We start from the raw sequence: 27,810 nt of genomic DNA, 5'->3' as shown, positions 1-27,810 counted from the left end.
AATGAGCACAGGCCTAGAAAATGGAGATGCTGTGAATATTAACTTGAGTAAAATTTTGAGTATTTGCTCTGTGGCCATTTTGAAAAACTCTTTTTTTAAAGTTGCATGAATGATTTGCTGTTCAATTTCTGAACAGCAAATGAATGAATAAAAGCAAGATCTGCTTATGGTTAATTTGTGAACATTAAGGGGAATTTCTTTTGTTGATAAAGTATCGATAATCCCGTCAGAGCACAAAAACAATGCCATGTGGCTTCAGCAATCAATCACAGGGTATGAACTGTGACTGCCCAGAGCAACCAGTTTACACAACTGTTTGTGAAACAATTACAAATACCAACCAAAAATGTAAATTAATGTTGTGATTGAATGATGCATATACAGGGAGAAAGGCTAAACACATCTGCTAGAGTTATTCAAAACAAATAATTTGATCCAGGGGATTTGTTCTATGTGTGAAATTACCACTGCAATTAATGGGAGATCTGTGATGTAAAAGATGCTATTTCTAAATATGTTTTCCTGATGGTAGAGGCTACAACAACAATAATAAATAATACCTAGTAGCACTTACATAGGGCTTTTCATCAGTAAATCTCAGAGCACTTTACAAAGGACATATCATTATCCCCATTCTACATTTGTGATATTTGTTAAGAATTATTATTTTATCAGTTTTAGGAGGTACAGACTGAACTCATGTAGATCTTAGTTTCTCTCAAGCAGCTAAATAACTTTTTTTTTATATTCACTGATTATGGTTACATATTTATTTACAACGTTGAGATTTTAAAAAATAACTTACTACAATGAACATATACACTTATGACGTCCCATTAAGGGGAAGCACTCAATTTATCTATGAGAAGGAGGGAGGGATAGCTCACTGGTTTGAGCATTGACTGCTAAACCCAGGGTTGTGAGTTCAGTCCTTCAGGGGGGCCGTTTAGGGATCTGGGGCAAAAATCTTTCTCAGGATTGGTCCTGCTTTGAGGAGGGGGTTGGACTCAATGACTTCCTGAAGTCACTTCTGACTCTGCAGTGTATACATGTGATTGCAGACAGAACTCAACTATAAGAATATGACAAAGGTCTTCAGCATTAATTTATGATTGCTACAAAAATGCATCAATTTTATCTATTTTGAAAAAGGTTTGTGCATTCCATGCACTCACTAGTTAAAATGACTTGCCTGCAATTTTATGAAAACCTGGCACATTTTAAGTATAACCACAAATAAACTTCCACTCCAATATCAAAATGTTTGTCAGATAGTCCCTGATTTTTGTACTTGTTCTTGTTCAGTAGGCATTACAAAACTGTTTCCTTTCTGAAAACCACACTAAGTTTTATTTGCTCAACATTTCTAGCTGTGAATACATTTTGATTCCTGGACTCTGGTTTGGACTGTCCTTACGCACACATTTGGGGAGGTACTGGATATATTTACTGGACAAATTCAGACCTGGTATAAGCAAGCACAACTCCATTTGCTGTATTTACTGGAGATGCACCTGCTTCCACCAGGTGTTAATTTGGCCCCATGGTTTTAATACTGGGACATGCCATAGGCTTTATTTCAGTAGTGGTTTAGCATGTTTTTCAGTGACAGATGATGTATTTACTGACAGGCACTGAATTGTATCTGCCTTTATTTCACAGTAGGTCTGTGATTTCAGCCACTTGCATGAGAAATTCCCTCCCCTCGCCACCCATGTAGTGGGTCAGTATAAGGCATAAGCACCACTTAGTTCCCATGTAGGCCTCAAAATGTGGCTTAAGGGATCTGTTCTCTTCTCCATGTACACCCACTAAGGCTAATGGATGTTAACCATGAATACAGAAGTAAGTGTATTATACCCTTCACAGGACAGAACTGCAAAGCCTATACGATTTGTATTTTTTTAAATAAATAATCCATTGACAGTACAATTTCTTTCAAGATAAGAATTGGATGAAAGAATTCAAAGATCGTATGGTTCCGCTGAATGCCTCAGAGCACTTTACAGCACTGAAGTATAACTGAAATCCACATCAATAGATATTAAATCTCTTAAACAGATCTTCATTTTCAGCTATCAATTTGCTATTGTAGTTTCTTTATAAACTGCTGCCATGAACTGAAAGTGATGATGTGAGACTAATGATTTTTTTTTAAATGTGGAAAAAGACTGACCTCATGGAAGAAGTGGTGGTGCTATGTCTTGTCTAAAAACCCTCACTTAAAAACCAGATAATGTTTTCCTAGCAATGGAATCAAGGGAAAACTTTGTTTATATCATTGAAATCCATATTGAGTCTATTCAGCTCTCTGCACACATGCTTGCACACAGAGTTTATGAATGAGTAGTGTGTATTTTAAGAGAATAAACTCCATAGTATGGACTGTATATTTCACATAAAAAGACAAATAACAAGGGGTTTCTGAAGCATGCAACTTCACCGCTGGTGAATATGTTGAATATCAACTTGAATTCAAAAATAGTTCCCGTGGCTTTTAATATATTTGTTGTGGCCAAAAAAACAAAACAAAAAAAAAACCCAACCAACCAAACAAAAAAACCCACTTTAATTGCATCATTTACACTGAGAAGAAATGTTTACTGGTTGCACCATTGCAATGGTTTTGATAAATCCATATTCAAACGTGTGAGAAACATACCAGGATGTCCATACAACTTCCATTTGAAATATTAAAGATTAATGGTTTTATCATAGTTTTACATTCTTTATCAACTCCCAAGTTCTGACAACTGTCCTTGCTGCATTTTTCTCTCCATATACAGACCTGGTGTCAGCTCATGTGAAGGCTCGCAGCCTCACTGAACAATGACAAACATTTACCTGTGAACCACTCTGACTTACCTGTGGGTTAGCATAGTTAAAATAGATATTGGTGGTAAAATAATGTGTTCAGTGTTAAGACTTTATGTACTGTTTGTAAGATGCTGCATGTATTAATCCTATTTATAATATTTGTAGCCCATGGTATAATGTTATATTGAGTGTTTGCAATGTAAACCTTTGTAATTGTACAACTCACCAAACAGGAAAAGACGTATTAATTAAGGTAAAGTGCTTGTCCTGCACACAAGATGACCCCTTGAAGACAAATGAGACACTGTGTAGCTTCAATGGACAGATATCTTGTTGATTGTATTTCTCACTCCCTCCAGGTAGGGGAAACCTAGGCATGAACTCATCCCATCAGCTTGGAATGTGGGTTGAAGGGGATAGGAAAATCCCCATCAAGGGGAAACTTGATGTCTTTGTCCTTTCTAGAGTCTGAGGGGCAAAGATTCCTAAACATAAGCAGGAGATCACCATGCTGCTTGGCGTAAGTCAGCCCCAAAAGACATATACTGCTGCTTATTATATAAGCTTATACTATCTTTTTAAATATAAGACTTTAACTCATCTGTGTGTGTATGTTTCCTGTTTTAACCTTGTAAATAACTCTGATTTCTTTTCTTAGTTAACAAATCTATAGTTAGTTTTTTATGGGATTGGCTACAGGTGTTCTCTTTGGTTTGAGATCTGAGCACAAATGACCTGAGGTAACTGACTGGTCCTTTGGAACTGGATGTAACCTGAATATTGTTGCGATTTTTAATATAAAATGACCATCTATCACATAGTCCAGATTGTCTGGATGGCAAGATAGACTGGAATGCCCCAGGGAAGTGTCTGTTACTCCATGGAAAGAGTGTAATAGCGCTTTAGGTGTTCACACTTGTTACTAGGTTGGCAAAATCTAATCATACAACATACAAACAGTGTGGGGTTTCTGCCTTGCTTTTTGACAGTCTGCCCTGAAGTTTGCACTCAGTCATGAGCCATTTTGGATACCATGCCATACATCATTGCACAATTGGCTACAGTTTCTTTCTTTCTCTTTCTCTTTTCTCTGAAGCATCTGGTACTGGATACTGCCAGAAACAGAATATTACATGTGATAGACCAAAGCTCTGATCTGGTATAAAAATCCTATGGTTCCTGTTTCTATGTGAATATTATATTTTCACAATTATACATGGCATAGTCACTAGATGACGCCATATGAGCATGTTGCTACATCAAACTGTTGTCACTTTTAAATTGTGGATAAAATAAATATTCCACAGCATAATTTCACTCTGAATTTTTTTTTTACTTCAGTTTTTAATAGCCGGCACCTTGGTCAATAATCACACAGGGTCCATATTACATTAGTCAATGTTTTAAAATAGTTTAGTTGTCATTTCATGGTACTTTCAGATCTTTTTTCCTTGACCTTTCTCTCTCATCTGAAATACATTTGTGGTAGATACCAATTCGAGAAGAACTTACAAAAATACTGAAAAACCTGAAAGAAAATGGGTGCCTTTGTTCTTTATATCAATGCATCTGAAGTAGCCATGGCCCATAGATTGTAATGCATTTGGATAAGAATAATTGTACCTTCTGGAAGACTGTTATTGCTATTAAATGCTGCTGTATCAGTCTAGAGTTTATCAAGCTTTCATATAAGTGATAAGGTTAATTAACCTTATCAGAATTCCAAAAGTTAAAATGCAAAAGTACCTCCAGATAAGCCTTTCTAAAGCACCTATTCCTGTAGTAATATCTAAGCACTGTGGTTTCATTTGGAAATAATGTATCATTAATATCCATGAATACCATGACTTCTCACTAATAATGGAAAAAAAGACTGATTATAGCATCATTTTAAGAAATAACTATAAGAATAGAACTAATTTGTAGATATGGATCGAGGAAGCTATATTTTGGTTTGCGGGAGTTCAGATCTGGGTCCATTTTATGTGAACTAACAAAGTTTTCTTACTCAGAAGTCAGTTAATTTTTCTATTGACTTTAGTGGGATTTGAATAAATTAATATTTGCAGCTTTCAGTACAAATTTTTTTTACAGCTACTGGGTAGATTGTGTTAGTTAAATGCATTTCAACTAGAAGCTTGATATTAATTCACGTGGGGGAGAAAAGTCATCTTGAATATTTCAAACACATTTTTTGCTGGTGAGAGATACCAAAGCCAGCAAAGGGAGTTTCGTTCCTTTTAGAATGTGATTTCCTTTTGAACAGTGTAGTAATCATAATCACAGTACATACCTATCCATATTTTTTTGCTAATACTACAGACTAGACACTTAGCCCATGTATTCAAGTCTACAATGTATACTGCAATGTAAAACTTCGGTTCAATAAACTGATTGATATAGACAGACACCAGAATGAATCAGTTTTGCATGAGCTTGATTTAAGTTCTTTAAACTTGTTGTAAATCAACTGTTTTTCCCCAGCAAAGCCTATTTCATAAAACTACAGGAGGCAGGGATTTCTACTGACTTAATGTAGAGCAGCATGAGCCCTCTCATCAGTAAAGCATTTTATTTTACTGTAGATAATTTTCAAATGAATACTCTTCACAAGGTTTGTTTTTTGGTGACCTCAGTAAGGCGCTTCTTATGGGAGGAAATAATGGGTCATTATTCTCTTCAAATAAACTGAATTACCAGTTTATAAAAACAAGGTAATTGGTTTTTACTTCCACAGCATTTAAAATGAACTCACTGAACTGCCTGGATGCATATTAGCAGGTAAAAGCACCATCCTTTCCAAAGTTCTGAAAAAGAACAGGATTAGCAATATCACAGTGAAGCTCACCAGAGGTCCCCAGGATTGTGAGGTACCTCGTCACCACCTGCCCTTAGTGTGAAGGTGTCTTGTCTGTGCCTGCTGTGGATCAGCTCCCTGAAACCAAGAGCCTCTGACAGCACAAGCACTGCCTTCCAGGTCTTTTGTGAAAGGCACACACCAACCCTCAAATACTCAGAGCATTCCTTGCAGTGTCCAGCCCCTTATCCACTGAACATTCACAGAATTACCAGGTCGGCTGTTCCCAAAGGAACACACCATCTTGTAAGATTCAACTCTGGACCTGCCCTTTGCTTAACACCACAGCACTTAGAAATATTTACAGTGAAAATTTATTATCACAGATTCAAGTAAGAGTGAGTAAGAATATTGGAAACAAATGGCTAGATGTAAAATCAAACCAAACCCATCACTTTCTACAGACCAAACTTAACTAACAGGTTAACCTCCTGTGTAAAGTTTATCTCACCCAAAGTTCTTTGTAGCATTTTCAACAGGGTTGGCTGAGACCCTGCTTTAACGAGTGCAAATGCTGCCAATTTATTCCCTACGTGCAGGTAGGGTGACCAGAGAGCAACTGTGAAAAAGCAGGACAAAGCATAGGGACAATAAGGTGTAATAGGTAGCCTATATAAGACAAAGCCCCTGGTATCAGGATGGTCTTGATAATATTGGGATGTCTGGTCACCCTAGGTTGCAAAGGTGGCTTCCTGTGGGCTGGGAGTTTGGTGGTGCATTGCACAGGACGCAGCACACAATTTCATCGGAGGTGGTTTAACATCATACTTGTAGAATCTTGTTCTGGAAACTAGATATATCACAGTTTCTGGACAGATATTTTTAGGGTAGCATCACACAGTAGGTGAGCATGCTACTGTCTTCTTTTCAGCTCTCAACAATTTGTCAGAGGGTAAGTCCTGTTTATCTACTCCAGTTTTCTCCATTGGTGTTATCTATTTTAGACTATGTCTACTCGACAGTTTGTTTGACAAAAGTTATGCCACTTTAATTAAACCCCTGTTGCATGTCCATACTATGCTCCTAGTGTTGGCAGAGCATATCCACAATAGCAGCTCTTGTATTAACACAGAGAGTCGTGCATTGTGGGTAATTATCCCACCATGCAACTGGCCACAGAGTGCTTTGGGAAGGGTTTGCAATGCCTCATGGGGCAGGTACAATGTCACATGATGCAGGTTTCTCAGTCGCATCATTTCATGGGCATCCTAGTAGGCTGTCAGTCACTTTTCAACTGAAATGTGGGGGAGTGTGTGAGACAGGGTGTGTGCTTGGGGGGGGGGGAGAGAGACAGAGTGTGTGTTGTGAAAGTGTGTGTGTTGGGGCAGAGTGTGTTGGCATGCTGTCTCTTTAACTTTAAACAGTAGCTTGAGCAGTCTCTTCCTTTTCCCTCACCAGCAGCAGCCTGCTCTGCCTGCGTGGCCGCCTGCTGGGGAGAGCAACATTCCACATTAATGGTTCTGATTCCCCACAGCCTCCTCAGCTGCTGCAAGCAGCATCATAGGCGGCGACTCTGTGGGTACTCCAGGGCTGGTGCATCCACAGAAAAAAAATGAGTGGGTGCTTAGCACCCACTGGCAGCCAGCTCCTCCCCCTCTTTCCCCAGTGCCTCCCGCCCACCACGGATCAGCTGTTCAGTGGCATGCAGGAGCTGTTGGGGGGGAGAGGGAGGAACTGAGAGGGAAAAGGCAGGGAGGGGGCGGAGTGGAGTGGGGACGGGAAGAGGTGGTGTAGGGGTGGGGACTTTGGGCCAGAGCAGGGGTTGAGCCCCATGAAGCAAGGAGGAAGCTAGTGCCTGTGAGTGGCATCCTCATCAGCTCTGTGAGCTCTCCCTGCTGAGGAATGTCAGCTTGGAGCTTTGAAAGGGAGGAGGCACATGCCTGCAGGGCAGCCAAATTCGAAACAGTGAGCAGAGCAATCACAGCGGGCATTTTGGGATACTGGGGGAGGCCAGTTATGTCGACATAACAAACAGCAGCATCTGCACTGATGCTTTGTCGCTTTAATTTTGCCACAAAAAGCTCTATGCCTCTCTTTGAGGCTTTATTTTGATGGCAAAATAGCCGAGTTTTGCTGCCAAAAGTAACTTTGTAGTGTGTACACCTCTACTGTTTTGTTGGCAAAAGCTGCCTTTTTGCTGACAAAACTGTGTAGTGTAGACAAGGCCTTAGCAAAACTATCTTAGTAAAGCTTGCCCTAACCTGGAGTCTGAGGTGGAATGATTTTGACATCCCCTGGACCTGGCTATGGTACCTCCTTAACATCTTCGTTTGCTACTCTTACACATGGTGAGTTGTTCTTAGTTCTGATGAAATCAATTGAAGTCTATGGGGCTACTGTGTAAGTGAGTACTTCTCCCCATGAGAGAAGGTTGCAGAAGGAGGCTTATAGTGCACTGTGCACACATTGAGGAAAAGGCAATCCCTGCCCCCAAAGAGTTTACAATCTTTGAAAGAAAGAAAGAAAGAAAAAGTAGGGTATGTAATATAGCTGGTGTCACTGAAACTGAAAGCCCCTGTGGTCTGTAATGGCTGGCAAATGGAGAGGCTATGATTTGATCATATTTTGATAGTGTTTGACATTAAATCTTGCTATCTACCAGTAGTTACCTGCCTTACAATTTAGCGCTATTTTGGATACCACAGTGATTTCCTGTTTTAAGGAAATCGAAAACCTGCGGCATCTCAGACATCAGTATGTGGCAAATGTTGATTATTGTAATGGAGGCCAGTGAACATGGAAAAACCTTTGCTTAGGGCCACCTGCCATTATGCAACTTCTTGTTTCAAGGGACTGATCACTTTTAAATATTCTCAAAATTTCCAGTACAAATTTTTCAACTAAATTGCACTTCTGTTAGGTTTTTTGTTTTTCTTTTGCTGGTCCCTTTGGTGTTTAAGGTTTCACTCAACTGTAGATATAAAAATCAAAAGACCACACTCTTCCTTACTGGCACAATGTGTTTAATCAAATTAATTCATTGTATCTGTTTTAATATGTTCTAAAAGATCTAATTTTACCAGGATTGGAAACTTTCTGAATTACAGTTTGGTTTCTAGCTCAACAAATTGTGCTTGACTTAGAAAGTGTAGAGCATTCCTGCTTAAAAAAAATACGATTTTGCCTAGATGGATAGTCTAATCTCAGATTAAGGAAATTTGCCCATATCAGAGTCTTAATGAATATATGATTTTATGTAGCTAATTCATAAACAGAAAGGAATAAGAGATGAGCACTAGCTGCAAGGTTCAAGGTGGCAGCTGTTCAGATCTGGGGTTTTGGTTTGGGATCATTGCTAGAATAAAAGATTGGAACATTTTGGAACAAGTTAATTTCTACAGTGGAAAGCTGTAGTGGTAAAACATTGTACGGCCATTTATTATTATAGCAGTACTCAGAGTAAGGTTACCAGGTGTCCAGTTTTTGACCAGAACATCCAGTCGAAAAAGGACCCTGGTGACTCCAGTCAGCACCGCTGACTGGGCTGTTAAAAGGCAGGATGCTTGCCATGGCTCTATGCAGCTCCTAGAAGTGGCTGGCCTGTCCCTACATCTCCTAGGCAGAAGAGGCTAGGCTGCCCCTGCCCCAAGCCCTGGCTCTGCAGCTCCCATTGGCTGGGAACGACAGCCAATGGGAGCTTTGGGGGCTGCATGTGGAGACATCTGGCCATGCTTCTGCCTAGGAGCTGGACATGCCGGCCGCTTCTTGGAGCTGCCAGAGGTAAATGCTGCCTGGCCGAAGCCCTCTTCCCCCCCGCCCAGCCCAGTGAAAATGAGTGAGGGTGGGGGAGAGTGAGTGATGGCAGGACGAGGATGGAGTGAGCAGGAAGCAGGGCACTGCAGAAAGGGGCGGGGCAGAGGGTGGAGTAAGTGTGTTTGGTTTTCTGCAATCAGAAATTTGTCAATCCTAACTCAGAGGCCCATCTAAGATCAGGGTCTCATTGTGCTAAGTGCTGTACAAACACTTAGTGAGAGACAGTCCCTGCTCTGATGACTTCACAATCTAAATAGATGAGACAGAGAAAGGATGGAAAAGGAAACAGAGATCAAATGATTTGCCCAAGATCACTCAGCAGGTTAGTGGCTGCAACGGGATTAGAACCCAGGTTCCCTGGGCTCAAACTATGGCCAGGTCTACACTACAGAGTTAGGTCAACATAAGGCAGCTTACATTGACCTAGCTCTGTAAGTGTCCACACCAAAATGTGGCTCCTACCGATGTAACTCACCCACTACGCCGACTTAATAACTCCACCTCCCCGAGAGGCCAAACACTTAGGTTGATGTAGTTAGGTCAATGCAGAGTCAGTGTAGACACTGAATTGCTTATGTTGACTGTTTCTGCTTTTCAGAAGCTATCCCACAGTGCCCCATTGACAGTTAAATCAGTGGAAGTGATTTTGGTGAGGCCGCGCGTTTCCGACACAAGGAGCGTAATGTGGACATGCAAAAGTAATTTAATTACTGTGGTGGCTATATGTCGATGTAACATAGGTCAACTTAATTTTGTAGTGTAGACTTGCCCTAAATGTCTGGACATGAATATTCTTCAGTCTTTGGGAAAGTTTAGATATGGATCCAAAATGCACAGCTTGTCCCTGTATCTGTCTAGAAAGTGAATCCACAACAGCTTCAATATAGTTAAATCATATGATGATTAATGAGTTGGATAAATTCTGCCTGTGGAAGTGTGCATATTGCATGAGGATGCAATATAGGCCCGGTAAGCAGCTCAGATGCAATAGTAACGAGCTCAGTGTCCGTGCCTAGGTAGATTAGGTGCGGAGCATTATGTTGAAATAATCTTGTGAAATATTGTTAGTTCAGTGAGTTATTGTTGTCACTGCAAAATGAATTTAAAGTGGTTGGAGATCTTCACTGGAGAATTTCTTCAGTCTAGGGGGGAATTTCTACTGGTATAAAGCTGATGGTGTGGCTCTCCCAGCTCCTACACTGGAAATCCCCCTCCTCAATATAAAGGCAGGGAAGGGACATGGTATAGAAAGAGATGGGATGGAAAGATGGAGCTAGGCTCAGCTGTGCCCAGTCCTTCTTTGGCATAAGGTCCCTGACACACCTTTCATCAGGTTGTGAGTTAAAACTGTCCGCACAAAACTTTTAACTTGTACTACATTCATGTGGCTGAGACTCAGGGAGTTGCAACCAGACCCCTGATAGCAATCTGAGCTTAATGAATTTAATGGGCAGCAAAAATGAATATGTTGATAAGGGAGGAATGTAGAGGTTGAGAGAGGGTGAAATTAAAAAGAAGGTTGGAAATGGGAAAAGAAGCAAATGTGCTGGCAGCAGAACATCTGTCTCCTGATTCCAAATTCTGTGTCCTATTCACTGGATCATACGTTCTCTGTGAACAGTGGTTTGGACTGGTGGTTTTTTCTACCAGCAGCCAGAAGACTAGGCTCTGATGGCGGGTATTTTCATAGCTCCAAATGACATACAGTTGCTAATGAGGCTAAGAGCTGAACAACAATGCCTAAGCATGTGGTCTGACTCCTGTCTCTGGAAATTACTTGTCAAATTCAGATGAACTACAGGAACCTCTTGGGCGCTCCACTTTTACTCCACTGTAGCTCTGTTGATTTCTGTGGAATTATACCAGCCTAAATCTGGAGCAATACAGCAGAAAATCAGGCCCTTGATTTTGTTCTTTGATATCTTCCAGTTAAATAGAGCAGTAGCCAGATAATTAGTAAAACAAACAAAGCAGAAAGATATTGGGTGATCATAGAAAGTGCCAGTCAGATGTATTGCTAATAAAAGAAATGTAAAGTATATATATATATATACACACTCACATATCTTTTTTTTTTTTTTTGTAATTGCCAGAATCTAAAAGAAGAAAAAAGTTGCTGTTTCCTGTCCTGTTTAATTCACTGTTTCGGTTAGGGTCTGTCTTTATTTTTATAATTGGCAAGATGAAAGCAGCTATTTGAAGCAAAGGGTGTGTAATATATGGAAGACAACTGAGTGTATTCATAAAATGTACTCAGCAGAGAGCCTATTGCAGTATCTTTCCTCTCTGCTGTGCTACTGCAGAGCTAAAAGTGATTGATAATAATCTTAGTTACTGTACAATTTGGCTATGATTTTATAGTTGAAGCCGTGGCATTGATCTACAGCTGAATGAGATAATGCTTGTATGCTCCCTTTCTAACCTGCCAAGAGCAATGTACTACTTGTATCTGTAGAGTCATATAAAATGAGTACTTGCATGAATCCAGATTTTAAGAGCGGTTTTATACAGTTATATTCCTACTCATTTCAAAGAACATACTTAATTTTATAAGGAAATATGAGACATCTTAATCTAGGTGCACATTTTAATGCTGCAGCATCTACTTTTTTACCTGTTTAATGTTGCACAGAACTTTTGTTAAAATATGCAAAATTTTGGAAAGATGATATTACTGTTATTGATGTGCTAATTCATGTGAGGAAATGTCTATGAAACATTTTATAAAATAATACATCGTCAGTCAAATGGTCAGAAACATCAATAGAAACAGTAGTTTGAAATACAAGATAGTTTCTTCCTGCTTCTTGTAGTGTGGATCAAAATTAATGTTATTCTAGCACAACCTGGAGCTGGGTGAGTTCAGTTTTGGGTTCAACAAACATATTAAGATGTATACAAACCTTTCATGTACTTTTTTCCTGTCTAGATTAGAGAGGAACAGCAAAAAAAAAAAAAAAAAAAAATTAGGTGAAAGGTTTGCCTGAAATCAGGCAGTTTGATTGCTAGAGTTTTCTTACATAATCAGCTAAACATGCAATTCTTGTTGCAAGAACAGTGCAACTTGTCATATTTCTCTGAGGTTTTTAGGTTTCTAGAAACCCCCAAACTCAATATGAAACCAGGGAGTTATGAAACCAGATAGATTACACACACCAGAAAGGTTTGCTGAAACTTGTGAACACTGAAGCTGACTGGTTTCACCTACCTCCACTTGAAAATGTGAGCTCTTACCCCACATTTGCTCGGATTGTCATTTACACTAAGGCCTGGTCTACACCACGCGTATAAACCGAATTTAGCAGTGTTAAACCGATTTAACCCTGCACCCATCCACACAATGAAGCCCTTTATATCGATATAAAGGGCTCTTTAAACCAGTTTCTGTACTTCTCCCTGATGAAAGGAGTAGCACTGAAATTGGTATTGCCATGTCGGATTAGGGTTACCGTGGCCGCAAATCAACGGTATTGGCCTCCGGGCGGTATCCCACTGTGCACTTCTGTGACCCCTCTGGAAAGCAATCTGAACTCGGATGCACTGTCCAGGTAGACAGGAAAAGCCCAGCGAACTTTTGAATCTCATTTCTTGTTTGCCCAGCAATAGGATGCTTCTGATCAGCAACGGTGGTCTGATGCACGTCCCAATCCAAAAAGAGCTCCAGCGATGGACTGTACGGGAGATATTGGATCTGATCGCTGTATGGGGAGACAAATCTGTTCTATCTGAGCTCTGTTACAGAAGACGAAATGACAAAGCATTTCAAAAAAATCTCCAGGCTATGATATAGAGTCCACAGCACAGTGCTGTGTGACAAGTGTAACGGAAAGCCAAAGAATCAAATGGATGCCCATGGAGGGAGGGAGGGGATACTGAGGACTCCAGCTATCCCACAGTCCCCACAGTCTCCGAAAAGCATTTGCATTCTTGGCTGAGCTCCCAATGCCTGTATGGTCAAACACATTGTCCGGGGTGGTTCAGGGTATATCTCGTCAATTTACCCCTCCCCTCTTCCCCCGTGAAAGAAAAGGGAAGAAAATCATTTCTTGACTTTTTTCAATGTCACCGCATGTCCACTGCATGCTGCTGGTAGACGTGGGGCTGCAGCACTGAACAGCAGCATCCTCTCCCCTCCCTTTCCCAGTGGCAGATGGTACAGTGCAGAAGGACTAGTAGCCATCCTCATCATCATCCCGTGAGTGCTCCTGGCTGGCCTCAGGTGAGGTCGGCCGGGGTCACCTGGGTAAAAATAGGAATGACTCCCGGTCATTCCTGGCAGATGGTACAGAACGGCTGGTAACCATCTTCATCGTAGCAACTGGGGGCTGAGCTCCATCAGCCCCCCCCCCTTTCACGTCTAAAGAAAAGATTCTGTATTGCCTGGACTATCATAGCAGCAGGATGCTGGGCTCCTCTCCCCACCACCATTTAATATCCTGCCTGGACTATCATAGCAGCTGGAGGCTGCCTCCCCCTCATTTTATCTCACTAAAAAGTCAATGTTTCTTATTCTTGCATTCTTTATTACTTCATCACACAAATGGGGGACAATGCAATGGTAGCCCAGGAGGGTTGGGGGAGGAGGGAAGCAACGGGTGGGGTTGTTGCAGGGGCACCCCCTAGAATGGCATGCAGCTTATCATTTCTGCGGGATCTGACACGGGAGCGGCTGTGCTCTCTGGTACACTGGTTCTCTAGCACACTTGCCCCATATTCTAGGCAGGGCTGACTCTATTTTTAGATACAACGTAAAGGAGGGAATGACCAGAGGAGTCATTCCCATTTTTGTCTTTGCATCCCCAGCTGACTTCAGCGAAGGTCAGCCAGGAGCACCCATGACAGCCGCAGATGGTACAGAACGATTGATAACTGTCATCTCATCGCCAATTTACAATGGCATGGCAGACGATACAGAACGACTGATAACCGTCTCTGCTATCTTGCAAAGGCAAATGAATGCTGCTGTGTAGCGCTGCAGTACTGCCTCTGTCAGAAGCATCCAGTACACATACGGTGACAGTGACAAAAGGTAAAACGGGCTCCATGGTTGCCATGCTATGGCGTCTGCCAGGACAATCCAGGGAAAAAGGGCGCAAAATGATTGTCTGCCGTTGCTTTCACCTGAGGAAGGAGTGACTGATGACATTTACCCAGAATCACCCGCAACAGTTTTTGCACCATCATGCATTGGGATCTCAACCCAGAATTCCAATGGGCTGAGGAGACTGTGGGAACTATGGGATAGCTACGGGATAGCTACTCACAGTACAACGCTCCAGAAATCGACGCTAGCCTCGGACCATGGACGCACACCACCGAATTAATGTGCTTAGTGTGGCCGTGTGCACTCGACTTTATACAATCTGTTTTATAAAACCGGTTTATGTAAAATGGGAATAATCCCGTAGTGTAGACATACCCTAAGTCCTCTTTACACCACTCTGTCACTGCCAAGGGTCCTTAAAATGGAATTCATTACTATTACAATCATGTTAAGGTCCCTTAACACTGGCACTGTGGTGTAAAATGGCCTTAGTGTCAATAAGAATCAGGCCCATTATAGAAATAACCATGTAGATTGGGATCCCAGCTGGCACGGTGGTAAAAAACAAACAAACTTGAGTGGATAGGGAAATTCTCACCTGGCAAGAGGCATTGTGGGGAAGCGAACAGTGCCTGAGCTATAGCTGTTCTGTGCACAAAGAAAGGAGTTTGGTTTCCAAGGTTATCAATCAAGCACCTATCATTAGCACAATCTGGGGATTCAGATGACTCAGGAAGAAATAGCACAGATGCAGAGGCTTTCACCTCTAAATCACTGGTATGAATCTAGCTCAGGTCAGTAACATCTAGAACTCATTACTATTCCACGTGCTATCTGGTGACTTGTGTAAAATGAGTTAGTAATTTCAGTCCAATTCCTGGCAGACAAGGTATCTTCATCACAGAAACCATCATCACATATGGCACTTCTGGCAACTTTATTGGCAGTCCCAGTAGAGAAGACAGTTACTACAGGTGAGGCTCATCTGGGGTTATTATTTGTGTGTGTTATTAAGCAATGGCAGGGCACCCAGAGCATTTAGGTAGGTGCTTATGTGTTGTTTTGTAGATATAAATAAATAAATTGGCAAATATGCCAGTGATTTAACAGTGAAAGGCTCTACATTCTACTTCCATTCTCCTAAGGCATATAATAAATGTTTTGAAGAAGCAAGTATATAGAGGATACTGATTTTTTAATTTTTTATTTATTACTCATATATGGTAGGGTCCACAAGCACTGACATCACTTGTGAAAAAATGCCATTCCTGTCCAATCTAAGATTTTCACAGAGAGAAATTCTCAGATTATGATTTCCAAATGCAAAATTCCAGGATTTGAGTATCTGATATATTATTTGGCTTTGCCAGTGTTACACTAGTCTAGGATGATGATGTTTAGTTAATGCCAACATTGTGCCCTGTCCTGGAAAGCTTACAGTCTAAAGTCCTGATCTGACCAGCTCTTACACACATGCTAGTGAGTAGTCCCATTGGCTTCCCATAGTAGTAAAGAAAAGCACAAACACAACCTTTAGCAGGATCAGGGCTTAAGGCTCTGATCCTGCAAACATGCAGGCCTGTTTGTCCTAACCACAGATCTGTGGGAAATTGCTGCAGATTTATACTGGTGTACCTGAGATCGGAATCTGGTCTAAAGTATTTAATTCCTATCATTGCGGTGTCCTGCTGCTTTACTGAGGCTGCTGTCTGCCACACACAGCATTATCTGTCATTCAGTAAGAGGAAGCACAGTGTGTGCTCTGCAGCTGGACTTGCAGCTTAATATTAGTGAGGACAGCACAGCGATAAGGACTTGAAAACAATTTATTTTTAAAATCTTGCTTCCCCTTCCTCCCCTCAAGCCACAGCTAGGGGAAGTTGTATAGGATGCGTGAGGACTCTGGCGGAACCAGCACAAAGTGTGAAGAGGATGGAGTGTGGAGTAGAGCTGAGAGGAAACAGCTGGAAGAGTGTGGGGCAGGTTGGGGGATCTGATCAGAGGTTCCAGCTCAGGAAGGCAGCAGCAAAAGGAAAAGGCAGAGAAAGTAACCAGTTGTAGGGCTTAGGAGGGCAGGAGCAGCTGCCTAAGGATGTGGTATCAAAGTCACTTTCCCATGCACCAAACAGGAAGTTCATATTCACTTTGGCTGAATTCAGTGGGAAATGTGCAGGCTCAGCACCGTTGGCAGTAAGTCAGTGTGATGTGCAGGGCCAGATTTATACCTTATGTGCCCGTAGGCACAGCATCTTCAGCGCCCGCCTGCCTAGAGCTGACCTTCGTGTTTTCCATACAAAATGAAACCTGGAACCCACGTTTAGCTTTTAGGCACCCCTGGACTGCTGGAGCCCCTAGGCACATGCCTACTGTGCCTCACTGGAAATCTGGCCCTGGTGATGTGACAGAATGAGTACAGAGTTGGAAGCCAGGAACCCCCAAATTTGAATCCTGGTTGCCACTGACTCACTGTTGGAGGCCATGCAGAACAGACTGTTTCAGTTTATTGAGCATCTGTAAGATGAAGACCTAGTACTTACCTTCTTAACCCCCAGGTGTGTTGTGAAGATTAATTGGTTTCAGTCTTACAGTGAGCTGAATAGATGAAGTGCTATACAAATGCTAAGTACTCTGAAAAATCAGGTTAGTTGTCTCAAGATGAGTGCCTAGTCATGATTAAAACAAATGTCGGTGGGTGCACAGTTTGTGTTATGGGAAAGGCATGCCCAGGTTCATTCTCTGCTTTGCTCTGATTGCTACAGGATACAATGAGTATTTCTCCAAACTGCAGGAGATGTTTGAACAATTCAGTATTATTAAGCTATCCAATATATTTTTAAAGGATCCATTTGGATTTGTAAAAATAATGCCCCAAGTTTTACCCTGACTGTCCTGAGCCTTTTAAATACAGTGTCATCACAACCCAGGTCACTCAGGGCTACTCTGGATTACTTTCTATTCTGTTGTGACAAACATAAGGCCCAGGAAAAAATGGCAGGAGTTAGGAGCAGAGGTCCCTTTAACCGCACTGCATCTATAGCTTTTTACCCTATGGAGGCAGTTTCATTTCAAAAGGTGCCAAGTTCTACTTTGCACCATTTTAGAACAGACCCTGAAAATAGGGGCACCATTCCCACTTGGAAGTGCAATGAAATGGTTAAATACATTCCTTGAGCAGCGAATGACTCCAGAGACTGGGGTGCTGGAAGTCTGATGCTAGCAATGGATTCTGCAGGAGCGTAGGAACTGTGCACACTTGCATGTTTTTTATTGATGCAACATATTTCATGACAAAAATCTGTTGAATATTTACCCACATGGTCCCCAAAATTTTTAAGGTCATGCCCTCCCTCACCTTTGTCCATGCCCCCGCCCCCAGGAGGTGGGACTGAGAGTAGGCTCACAGCTTGAGGCTGGGAGAAAGCTCAGACAGAGGCAAGGGGGCCAAGGCTGGGTCTGGTCCTGGGAATGGGGCCGAGGGTGGGGACAGGGATGCAGCCAGGCTGGGAGGCTGCAGCCTGGGGTGGGGCTGGTGCTGATGCTGGGGCCAATCCCAGGCTGGGAGTGGAGCCACGGCCAGGGGCCGAGGCTGGGGCTGGGGGCCGAACTGGGAGCAGAGCAGGGCTGGGTGGCGCTCCTTCCTCACTCCCCCTGGGGGCTGGCCAAGGTGCCCCCTCCCGAATGTTCAGGGCACACCCCACAGTTTGGGAACCTCTGATTTACCCTTCTTGTGGAAATGATCTGTGAAGGGCAAGAGTGTTTAAATATATACTTAAAACCTTTGTGAAATTTTACTGAAAAACCCTTATTGTGCATGAGCAATCGCCTCTTTTTAAAGGTTATTCTACTGGCTGGTTTCCTTCTTCCTCTCCCACTCCACCATCCCTCCCCACCAAAATTTATTAGATCTTGATCTGCTCAGTTTCCAGGCATCAGGTTTTCACTGTTCACCATTGCACCAAGTGAAGAACATCCCCTCCCTCCATTTCATTCCTGTAGATAACTTCAACGATTGTTTTTATTGTATTTTTGGGAGGGGAGGAAAGATTTGGGGCAGAAAACCATCTCTGTCAGGATGAGACCCTTTATGTCACGTTTTTGCCTGCGGTGAATTTTGCCGCCGAATTATAAGCTCTTGAAATAAGAAGTTTAAAAAGGAAATGCTTAACCGGACTGTTTTTGAATGCATCGCATAAGACAGGGAAGAGAGCCATCTAGTGGCTTTTTAACATTCCTTCCTTCCTACGTTTCCCCTTTTGGTAAGGATACTAGTTTGCTCTGTTCTTAAAGGAATGCCTTTTTCCTGGGCTAGTTATTCTTTTTCGGACAACAAATGAGCATAATTACTCGAGTTCGCTGATTTTTTTTTTAACTCACCTTGTCACTCTGCTGATTGTGAGAAACTCTGAATGTTCAACACTCCTCTCAGTTTCTCAAAGGGCCGGTCTCAGTTCCATTCCCTTTTTTTGGTTTTATTTTGTAGCCGTGGGAATAACATTAATATTGTCTTCTAGGTCTGTTATGTTACTAGAAACAATTTGGAGTCAAGGCCTGAGTAAGGTGATACCAGATCTACTGTTGCTGGTGGAAATTCATTACTTTATTTATTTTTAACTCTAAGAAAATGCTTAGTGTTGTCTGTCCATAACCCGTTATGACTTTCCATAGCATTCCATTTTTATTTCCTGCAACACTCCACTTGTCCTAGTCCTGGGCTTCTACTGAAGATAAGTGTGAAATTGATCATGGTTTTATGGCATGGACGTGTGACAATATCCTATAACAGAGGTTAGAGGGAGAATTTGAACTCAAGTTGCCATAGGAGAAAGCCCAGAACTTTAACCAAATGGGCCATCTAAGTTTTGGAGTGAAGTGGCTGACAGTATATCATAAGTTTCTTCCTGTCTTTCCAGGCTCTCAGCTTTCTCCTCGTTAGGCCTATATTCAACTATAGTTTATATTTTACAAGTTCTGCCAGCAAATAAGAACTCTGAAGTTCAGCTCTTTTGTATGCTAATGAGGATCCTCTTTATTGTGCATGGCCTTTCTGAAGAATCTTTTAAGTAGCTTTGTTCCTTTTTCAGGCATCCCAATGAACTGCTGAAATAAAGGCTTGTTGTCATGTGTTGGAATTTGTGTGTTTGGGGAGACCGTTAAAATTCTTTATTACAAAACCAGGGCCTCTTGTCAGTATCCATAACTGTAGATACACTCTGCCCTTGAAAAAATTATGTTAGTATGCAGGATAACTTGGCTTGCTGATGGATCATTCAAGAGGCTACCTTGGGATACGAGTCACAATCAAAAGGTAATTGTTTCTTTCAAAATGGAATAAATCAGTCCTGATCTTCTGCTGTTATATTTCAAGTTTCCTATGAGGTCTCACAGTTTCCAGCTGTGTTATCCCCTTTATTTGAATCTGTTCTTTTGCCAGGTGTCACTTTTAAACACTCTGTTCCCTTATTCCTTGGCACACAGTAGATCAAATGTTGTTGTCATGTATACTGGTGTAATTCTGGAGCAATTCAGTTGAAACAAATGGAATTACTCCAAATTTGCAGCTCTGTCAATGAGATTAGAATTTGGTCTGCTGGATCCGTATGGGGTATTTTGATCTGATTCTGTTATCACTTACACTGGTTTTAACATTAGTGTGAGATCAGAATCAAGACCTATGGCTCTACACTATAACTATAAGAGAAATGTGGTGGCTGGAGTCAAATAATCCCTGTATAGTTTAATTCCAGAAAGGGCTTTGAGGATTGTGAAAGGCCCTCTAAAACAAAACAGAACAAAATAAATCAAAACAAAAAGATAACTGTTTATCTAAGGGCTGGTCTACACTATGAGTTTAGGTTGAATTTAGCAGCATTAAATCAAATTAACCTTGCACCCATCCACACAAGGAAACCATTTCTGTTGACATAAAAGGCTCTTAGAATTGATTTCTGTACTCCTCCCCAATGAGGGGAGTAGCGCTGAAATCAACATTGCCGGTTCGAATTAGGGTTAGTGTGGACGCAATTCGATGGTATTGGCCTCCAGGAGCTATCCCACAGTGCGCCATTGTGACCTCTCTGGACAGCAATCTGAACTTGGATGCACTGGCCAGGTAGACAGGAAAAGCCCCACAAACTTTTGAATTTCATTTCCTGTTTGCCCAGCATGGAGAGCTGATCAGCACAGGTAACTATGCAGAGTTCCTCAGCACAGGTGACCATGCAGTCCTAGAATCGAAAAAGAGCTCCAGCATGGACCGTATGGGAGGTACTGGATCTGATTGCTGTATGGGGAGATGAATCTGTGCTATCAGAACTCCGTTCCAAAAGACGGAATGCCAGAACACCTACCTCAGCCTACCCCTTGCTCCCATGGCTCATGAAGCCTGGACAGTAGTAAGGAGCAGTCCAACTATAGGCTGAGCAAGTGGAGAATGGTGGTTCACTCTACTTCCCTGTAAGCCAACTGCCCTCCCCTTCCCCCTTTGATCTCTGCTTGCAGAGGCAATAAAGTCAGTATTGTTTCAAATTCATGCATTCTTTATTACTTCATCACACAAATGGGGGGATAACTGCCAAGGTAGCCCAGGAGGGGTGGGGGAGATGGAAGCAACAGTTGGGGTTGTTGTATGGGTATGCAGCTCATCATTTCTGTGGGATGTCTGGGGCTCTGACCCGGAGTGGCCACTTGTATCTGTGATTCTTTAGTAGGCTTGTCTCATATTCTAGGCAGCACTGAATCTCCATTAGACAAAACTTAAAGAAGAGAATGACCTGGGGAGTCGTTCCCATTTTTGTCCAGGAGCCCCCGACCGACCTCATTGAGGCCAGCCAGGAGCACCCATGACAGCAGCAGACTGTACAGTATGACTGGTAACCATCATTGCCAACTTGCAAAGCAGCAGACGGTACAGTATGGCCATGGGTGGCAAATTTGTAGAAATGTTGGTGGTGCCCAGAACCCGCCCCCACAACTCTGCCCCCCCAAAACTCCACCTCCACCTGCCTAAGGGAGGGGATTTGCAGGGAGGAGGTCTAGGGTGCAGGTCCTGGGCTGGGGATTAGGGTGCAGGAGGGGTGCAGGGTGCAGGCTTTGGGATGGAGTTTAGGTGCTGGGTGCAGGCTCCAGGCTGGGGCAGGGGGTGGGTGTGCAGGAGGGGGTGAAGGGTGCAGGCTTTGGGACAGAGTTTGGGTGCAGGCTCTGGGCTGGGAGTGGGAACGTAGGAGAGGGTGAGGGGTGCAGGCTCTGGGAGGGAGTTTGGGGGTGGGAAGGGGGAGGGGTGCACGCTCTAGGAGGGAGTGCATGCTCTGGGAGGGGGTTTGGGGACAGGAGAGAGTGGAGGGGTGAGGGCTATGGGGCTGAGGATGAGGGATTCATGATGCAGGAGGCGGCTCAGGGCTGTGGCAGAGGATTAGGGTGTGAGGGGAAGAGGGCTCTGGCTGGGGCTGGGAATGAGGGGTTCATGATGCAGGAGGGGGCTCAGGTCTGGGGCAGAGGATTAGGGTGCAGGGGGATGAGGGCTCTGGCTGGGGCTGAGAATGAGGGTTCATGATGCTGGAGGGGGCTCAGGTCTAGGGCAGAGGATCAGGGTGCGGGGTGATGAGGGTTCTGGCTAGGGCTGAGGGGTTTGGGGCATTGGAGATGCTCAGGGCTAGGGCGGAAAGGCAGGGTAAGGGCAGCCTGCCTTGACATTAGGGAATGGGGGGCACTAGGACCCTGCCCTTCCACCCTAGCCCTGGACATCTCCAATGCCCCAAACCCTTCAGCCCTAGCCCTAGCCCTAGCCACACTAGGTGTAGGAATGTGCTACACCGGCAGCACAAGCAGGCACAGGAGAGGCACGCGCTGCTTTCTTTCAAGCAGGGTTGCGGTGGGGGAGAGATGCGTAGGGGAATGGGGGCCGGGGCCCAATCTAGGTAGGGCTGGGGGAGAGACCCAGCTCCAAATATTGCAGGAGCAGGGCCCCCAGCCCTGAGTATTTGTGGTGCCTGAGCACCACAAAAGTATATAACCTGCCACCTATGAGTATGGCTGGTAACTGTCTTTGCTAACTTGCGAAGCAGCAGATAGTACAGTATGGCTGGTAACCGTCTTTGCTAACTTGCAAAGCAAGGAACTGCTGCTGTGTAACATTGGGGTACCGTGTCTGTCAGCAGCATCCAGTAAACATATGGTGACAGTCAAAAAAGGCTGAACAGGCTCCATGCTTGCCGTGCTATGGCGTCGGCCTGGGCAATCCAGGGAAAAGGGCACAAAATGATTGTCTGCTGTTGCTTTCATGGACGGAGGGTTGACTGACGACATTTGCCCATAACCACCCCTGACAAATTTTTGGCCCCATCAGGCATTGGGAGCTCAACCCAGAATTCCAATGGGCAGCGGGGACTGCGGGAACTGTGGGATAGCTACCCACAGTGCACTGCTTCAAAAGTCGACATTTGCCATGGTACTATGGATACACACCACCGAATTAATGTGTTTAGCGTGGATGCAGGCTCTTGGCTTTATACAATCTGTTCCCCAAAATCGAATTCTGTAAAATCGGAGTAATTTTGTAGTGTAGACATACCCTAAGTTAGACTGCTCTCTTCCTCTCTTTTTTTCTTTAAAAATACTTAGCTTTCAGTATTTAGGAAAGTTCAAAAGTGTAGGCTTACAGTTAGTCAGGTTTAGGCTTAGCTATGGGCATACTGTTGTACTTATCTGTTGCAGAACCTTTCTTTGCGGCTTGTGTCAATAAACTGCTACTTCTGTTTGGAAAGAGTGAAGTGTCTGTGGATTTCAAAATTATTTCCCACAATTTTATGGTATTGGTATGTGTTTACTATTGAAAAGGTTATCTGCAGCAATTAAGTATTTTTCAGATGGATATAGAGTACTGTATACGCCGAAGCTAAGAAATGTCTCTATAGTTTTAGCCTGAGTTTCTGAAGACAGTATAAATGCCACTCCAAGTCTTTAAAGATTGCAGTAAAAGGTTTATGATCTATATCTTATAGCATGTGTGACTCATAATAAATGTACTCCAAAGGTGTAGTGCTGTGTCCAGCAGTGATTGCGCCAATAAATGGGTCTTCCTCTGCAATATATTCATTTGTAACGTAACAGCTTTACTTTCTGGCTGGAAAGGCCCAGTTTTGTCAAAATGTTTTATGCCGCTACATCTTTCTCAACATTTCCAGAAAGCATGACAGTGGTGGGTTTCATATTTACTGCCAAATTTTTATATGGCATCATAGGTTTTCTCCTTTTTATTTTGAGCCTTCTTGACACTGCTGAGACTTAAAATAAATGAATACATAAATAAATAATAAAAACAGTAGCTTATACTGGGTACAAATGGGAAAATTTCACAAACATTGCAATGCATCAAATTACAGAATTCTTATCACACTTGTTTAGAGAGCATCCCCTACTTATTGTAGCCGAATAAAATTTTTGTACTTGTTTTCAGTGGGCACAGCTATTATTTTGGGAACTCTCTCTCTCACTTAGTCTTTCAATATAAGAACACTCGGGTTATCTGCAGAGCCATTTTTCTGGGTGTTGTATAACTGTAGCTACAGATTCCAGTGAAGAACTGTGCTGTCTCAAGTCACGTGTGTGAGATTTATCAAGTGTCTCCAATAGTTTTTGGTGGTTTCTTTCAGAAGAGTCCAGGAGTCCTAGGCCTGGCATAATATTACTGCCTATCTCTGCTGATGGCAGCTTTGGGTGGAAATGACCTAAATAGGAGAGGAAAGGTGGTCTTGTGGTCAGAGCACAGGCTGGAATGAAGAAACCTTGATTCTTTTCCGAGTTCTGCCACACACTTCCTGTGTGACACTGAAGTACTATAGTTTCCCAAAGTGTAAAATCGGGGTGGTAATATATGCCCACATCACAGGGATATCAATATGTTTCATTCATTACTGATTTTAAAGTACAATCATTGCGTTACATTAAAGACAAAGCATGCTGATTTTTATTTATTATTTATGCCATACGGTTCAGTAGAATAGTAAATGTTTCTGTATGGCTGGGTACAGGGTAGGCGAGTGTGCACATGTATACTGTGTCTTAAGCTCAGTATGCAGTTGTCAGGCAAAATTTGCATTGGTCACTTATAGCCTCCTTTATTATCTGCAATGCATGAAATATAAGACATTGAAATAAGTTCTGTGCAGATTTACAACTTCTGAAGAATGCTGTAGCCTCAATTTGCACTAAAATGATGCATCCCCAGTACTTTGATCCTTGCATTAGCTCCCAATAACATTTTGTATTTTATTTAATATAACATCTCTTACTTCCTGAGGCATTACGTAGTCCCAAGCTACCTTACCTTTATGGCTTTGCCCCTTTTCTTCTAAAGGTTGAGTGGTAGTAGAGGTTTTTGGGGCAATTCTTAACTACTGAGGTAAAATTTTCTGGTCACAAGCTTTTAGTTGTTATATTGGTCAGTAGGGGCGGCTCTATGCATTTTGCTGCCCCAAGCATGGCAATCAGGCAGGTTTGGTTGCATGTCTGCGGGAGGTTCGCTGGTAACGTGGATTCGGCAGCATGCCTGCAGGAGGTCCGCAGGTCCCGCCCCTTCCATGTATCTGCTGCCGAATTACCACCAAAACCGTGGGACTGGCGGACCTCCCACAAGCATGCCACTGAAGGCTGCCTGACTACCACCCTCACGGCGACCGGGCAGGCTGCCCACCACGGCTTGCTGCCCCAGGAACACTCTTGGTGTGCTGGTTCCTGGAGCCGCCCCTGTTGGTCAGATTTGAAAATTCCTCTATTTTACTGACCTATGATCCTTTTTAACAAATTGCCATGTTCCAAATCCTGAAGATTTTAACTCAGTCCTTCCTCTGGCAGAATGCTCACTGAAGACAATTGACAATTCCTGGCTCCACTGAAGTCCAATGGCCAAGCTCCCATTGACTTCTGTGGAGCCAAGAGTTCACACAATTGGAATTCTTCTTCAGAGATGTCTGAGTAATACTGAATTAGAATGTCAGGATTAGACCTTAGATGTTTAATGTGGTTATAAGGTGTACTTTTAAGTATTCTGTAAATCTTCTAAATGTGTATATTATAATTAGGGATGCTAGAGTGTTACAGATTTCAACGAAACTGAAATGAAAATCTTATTTATGTAACCTGGTTTATTCTTAAATGTCTGAGCTCTGTTAATTTTAATGTATTTGCAAAGTGACTTGGGGAACCATTACAAAGAAGTGACTCTAAAAGAGTGGTACATTAGATTGACTGATAAGATTATTGCAAGTGTTAATCATATGCATCAGAATTGTGGGATTTCCCCCTGCATGGTTATTTTTGACATCGACTTGTTTTCAGGTTATTTTGGACAACACAGAATAAAGACTATAAGTGTAACACATTGTGTTAATTACTAGGCTTAACATATTAAAAAAAAAAGGAAATCTAAATAGAAAAGAATTAAAGACAAAGATATTTTTAAAATGTTGTTATTATTCCTGTTAGTTACATAGTATGTTCTCGAGATTTTCTTAATTTTGTAAACACTGAAGAAAAGATTGGTTAAAACTTATTTCTGTGCTGAAATGTCCCCAACCATCTGAGCTCTGAGGACAACCTGTGCGTAAATTGATCTCCACTTATTTTTTTTCTTTATCATTCACCTTTAATATAAACTATACTTTTATGGAGGCTGTGACAAGTTTATTGAAAGTGCTGTACATTTCTGTTTTGAAATGTGTTAATTTTTGTTCTGGCTAAAATTTGGACATTTCTTAAAATTTTTATTAATATGGTCAGGACAGACTCGTGTCGCGGTGATACATGTAGACCTGATGCAATACAAAAGAGGAAGAAGAGATCTCATTTGTGAAGAAGGAGCCCACTGTTTTCTGGTGCAAAATGGTAGAGCTCTGTTAAATTCACTGGAGCTATACCACTATCCGCTAGCAGAAAATATGGCTCAGTTATAACAGCATATTTTTTACTGCTTTTTTTTCATTGCTGTTAAGAATTTCTTCTGACACTTCTTTCCTTTTTCTAATATGTTCAGCTCTATTTCTCTTTCCACAAATCCCTGAGTTCCTTGTGAATTTTACCACTGCTTCAATCTTTGCTTGATATCATAGTTCTTTCACAATCATGAACTGTACTGCATAACATTGTACAAGTTGTACTATACAACCTTATGTAGAATCTTGTGATGCAGTGAACCCCTGCTGATATATCTTCTAGTGTTTATTTCAGAAAATACAAATATAAGTAAGCCCAAGAACGTCTTAACTGGTTTTCATCTCCCATTATTTGCTCTGATATTACAGTGTTTTCATTGTTGTTTCAGTTAGGATTAATTTTACCCGTATGTATGATACAAGGTTGATCTTGATGAAGAAGGGCTACACTTCTTGCACAAGCAGATAGATTTTGATCGTTAGCTCTTATTCACTAGTTTGCATCTCAGCTGGATGTGCTATTCTGTTTTGAATTGATTGACATTTCAATTATACATATTTATACTTTATAAAATGGTGACTGTGGTTAGGCAGTACTCATATGCAGTTACAATGTAAATACATTGCAGTTGTGGTTTTGATAATATGAATGTTATCAAAACCATAACTGTAATGTATTTACACTATAATTGTATGTAAGTACTGCCTTACTACAGTCACCATTTTATAAGTATAAATATATATAATTGAAATGCCAGACTTGTGTGTATATGTGTGTGTTGTATTTGTCACGTACTGAATTAATTCAATGAGTTTTATTATAAGCCATACAGTAAGAACAACTCACTAAAAAGGAAAATATTTGAAAAGAAACAGATAAGGAAATCTCTCTCTCGCACGCACGTGAGAGAGAGGCTATGAAATATGTCTTAAAGGTAATTTTCTGCACTTAGAATATCTTCTCATTCTAGTCATGTTACTTTGTGGTATACATGCCTCCAAGGCTAGAATTGTAGTAAATGTTATTTATAACTTACTTTGACAAACAGTAGATTCATGTTCCAGGTCCACAGATATGACCAAACATATGACTGATGCTCTTCCCTGTCACATTTATGAAAAGTATCTAGTTGGACTAACAATGCATACAAGAAATCAATCACACTGTTCTATGTAATTTCAGAATCTCTATGTAGGCACCACTAAGAAACTGCGCTCAGCTCAAGCTACTGCTGTTTCAGAATTACAAGTTAGTTGTCAAAATGATTTAGGGCACTGGGAGAATGAGGACAACGTGACTGGGATGGCTACATTACTGGACACCAGTGTGATTAAAGGTCAGTTAAGCTTTATGATTTGATTTATTAATGTAACAGCGTTTAACCTCAGCCCTGATAAATGCTTGATGTGCAGAA

General features: G+C 42.0%; 1 protein-coding gene across 1 annotated transcript in view; it reads left to right on the top strand.

The window, feature by feature from the left end:
* The window catches only part of THEMIS (thymocyte selection associated), a 107,325-nt gene that overhangs the window by 60,251 nt on the left and 19,264 nt on the right, over nucleotides 1–27,810 (top strand). Inside the window, exon 5 of the mRNA XM_032777651.2 lies at nucleotides 27,579–27,732. Coding sequence (XP_032633542.1) covers nucleotides 27,579–27,732 — 154 coding nt within the window. The remainder of the gene's footprint in view (nucleotides 1–27,578; nucleotides 27,733–27,810) is intronic.

The sequence above is a fragment of the Chelonoidis abingdonii genome, chromosome 3 (assembly GCF_003597395.2).
Source record: "Chelonoidis abingdonii isolate Lonesome George chromosome 3, CheloAbing_2.0, whole genome shotgun sequence".
Lineage (NCBI taxonomy): Eukaryota > Metazoa > Chordata > Testudines > Testudinidae > Chelonoidis > Chelonoidis abingdonii.
This window is presented reverse-complemented; position numbering and strand designations above follow the sequence as displayed.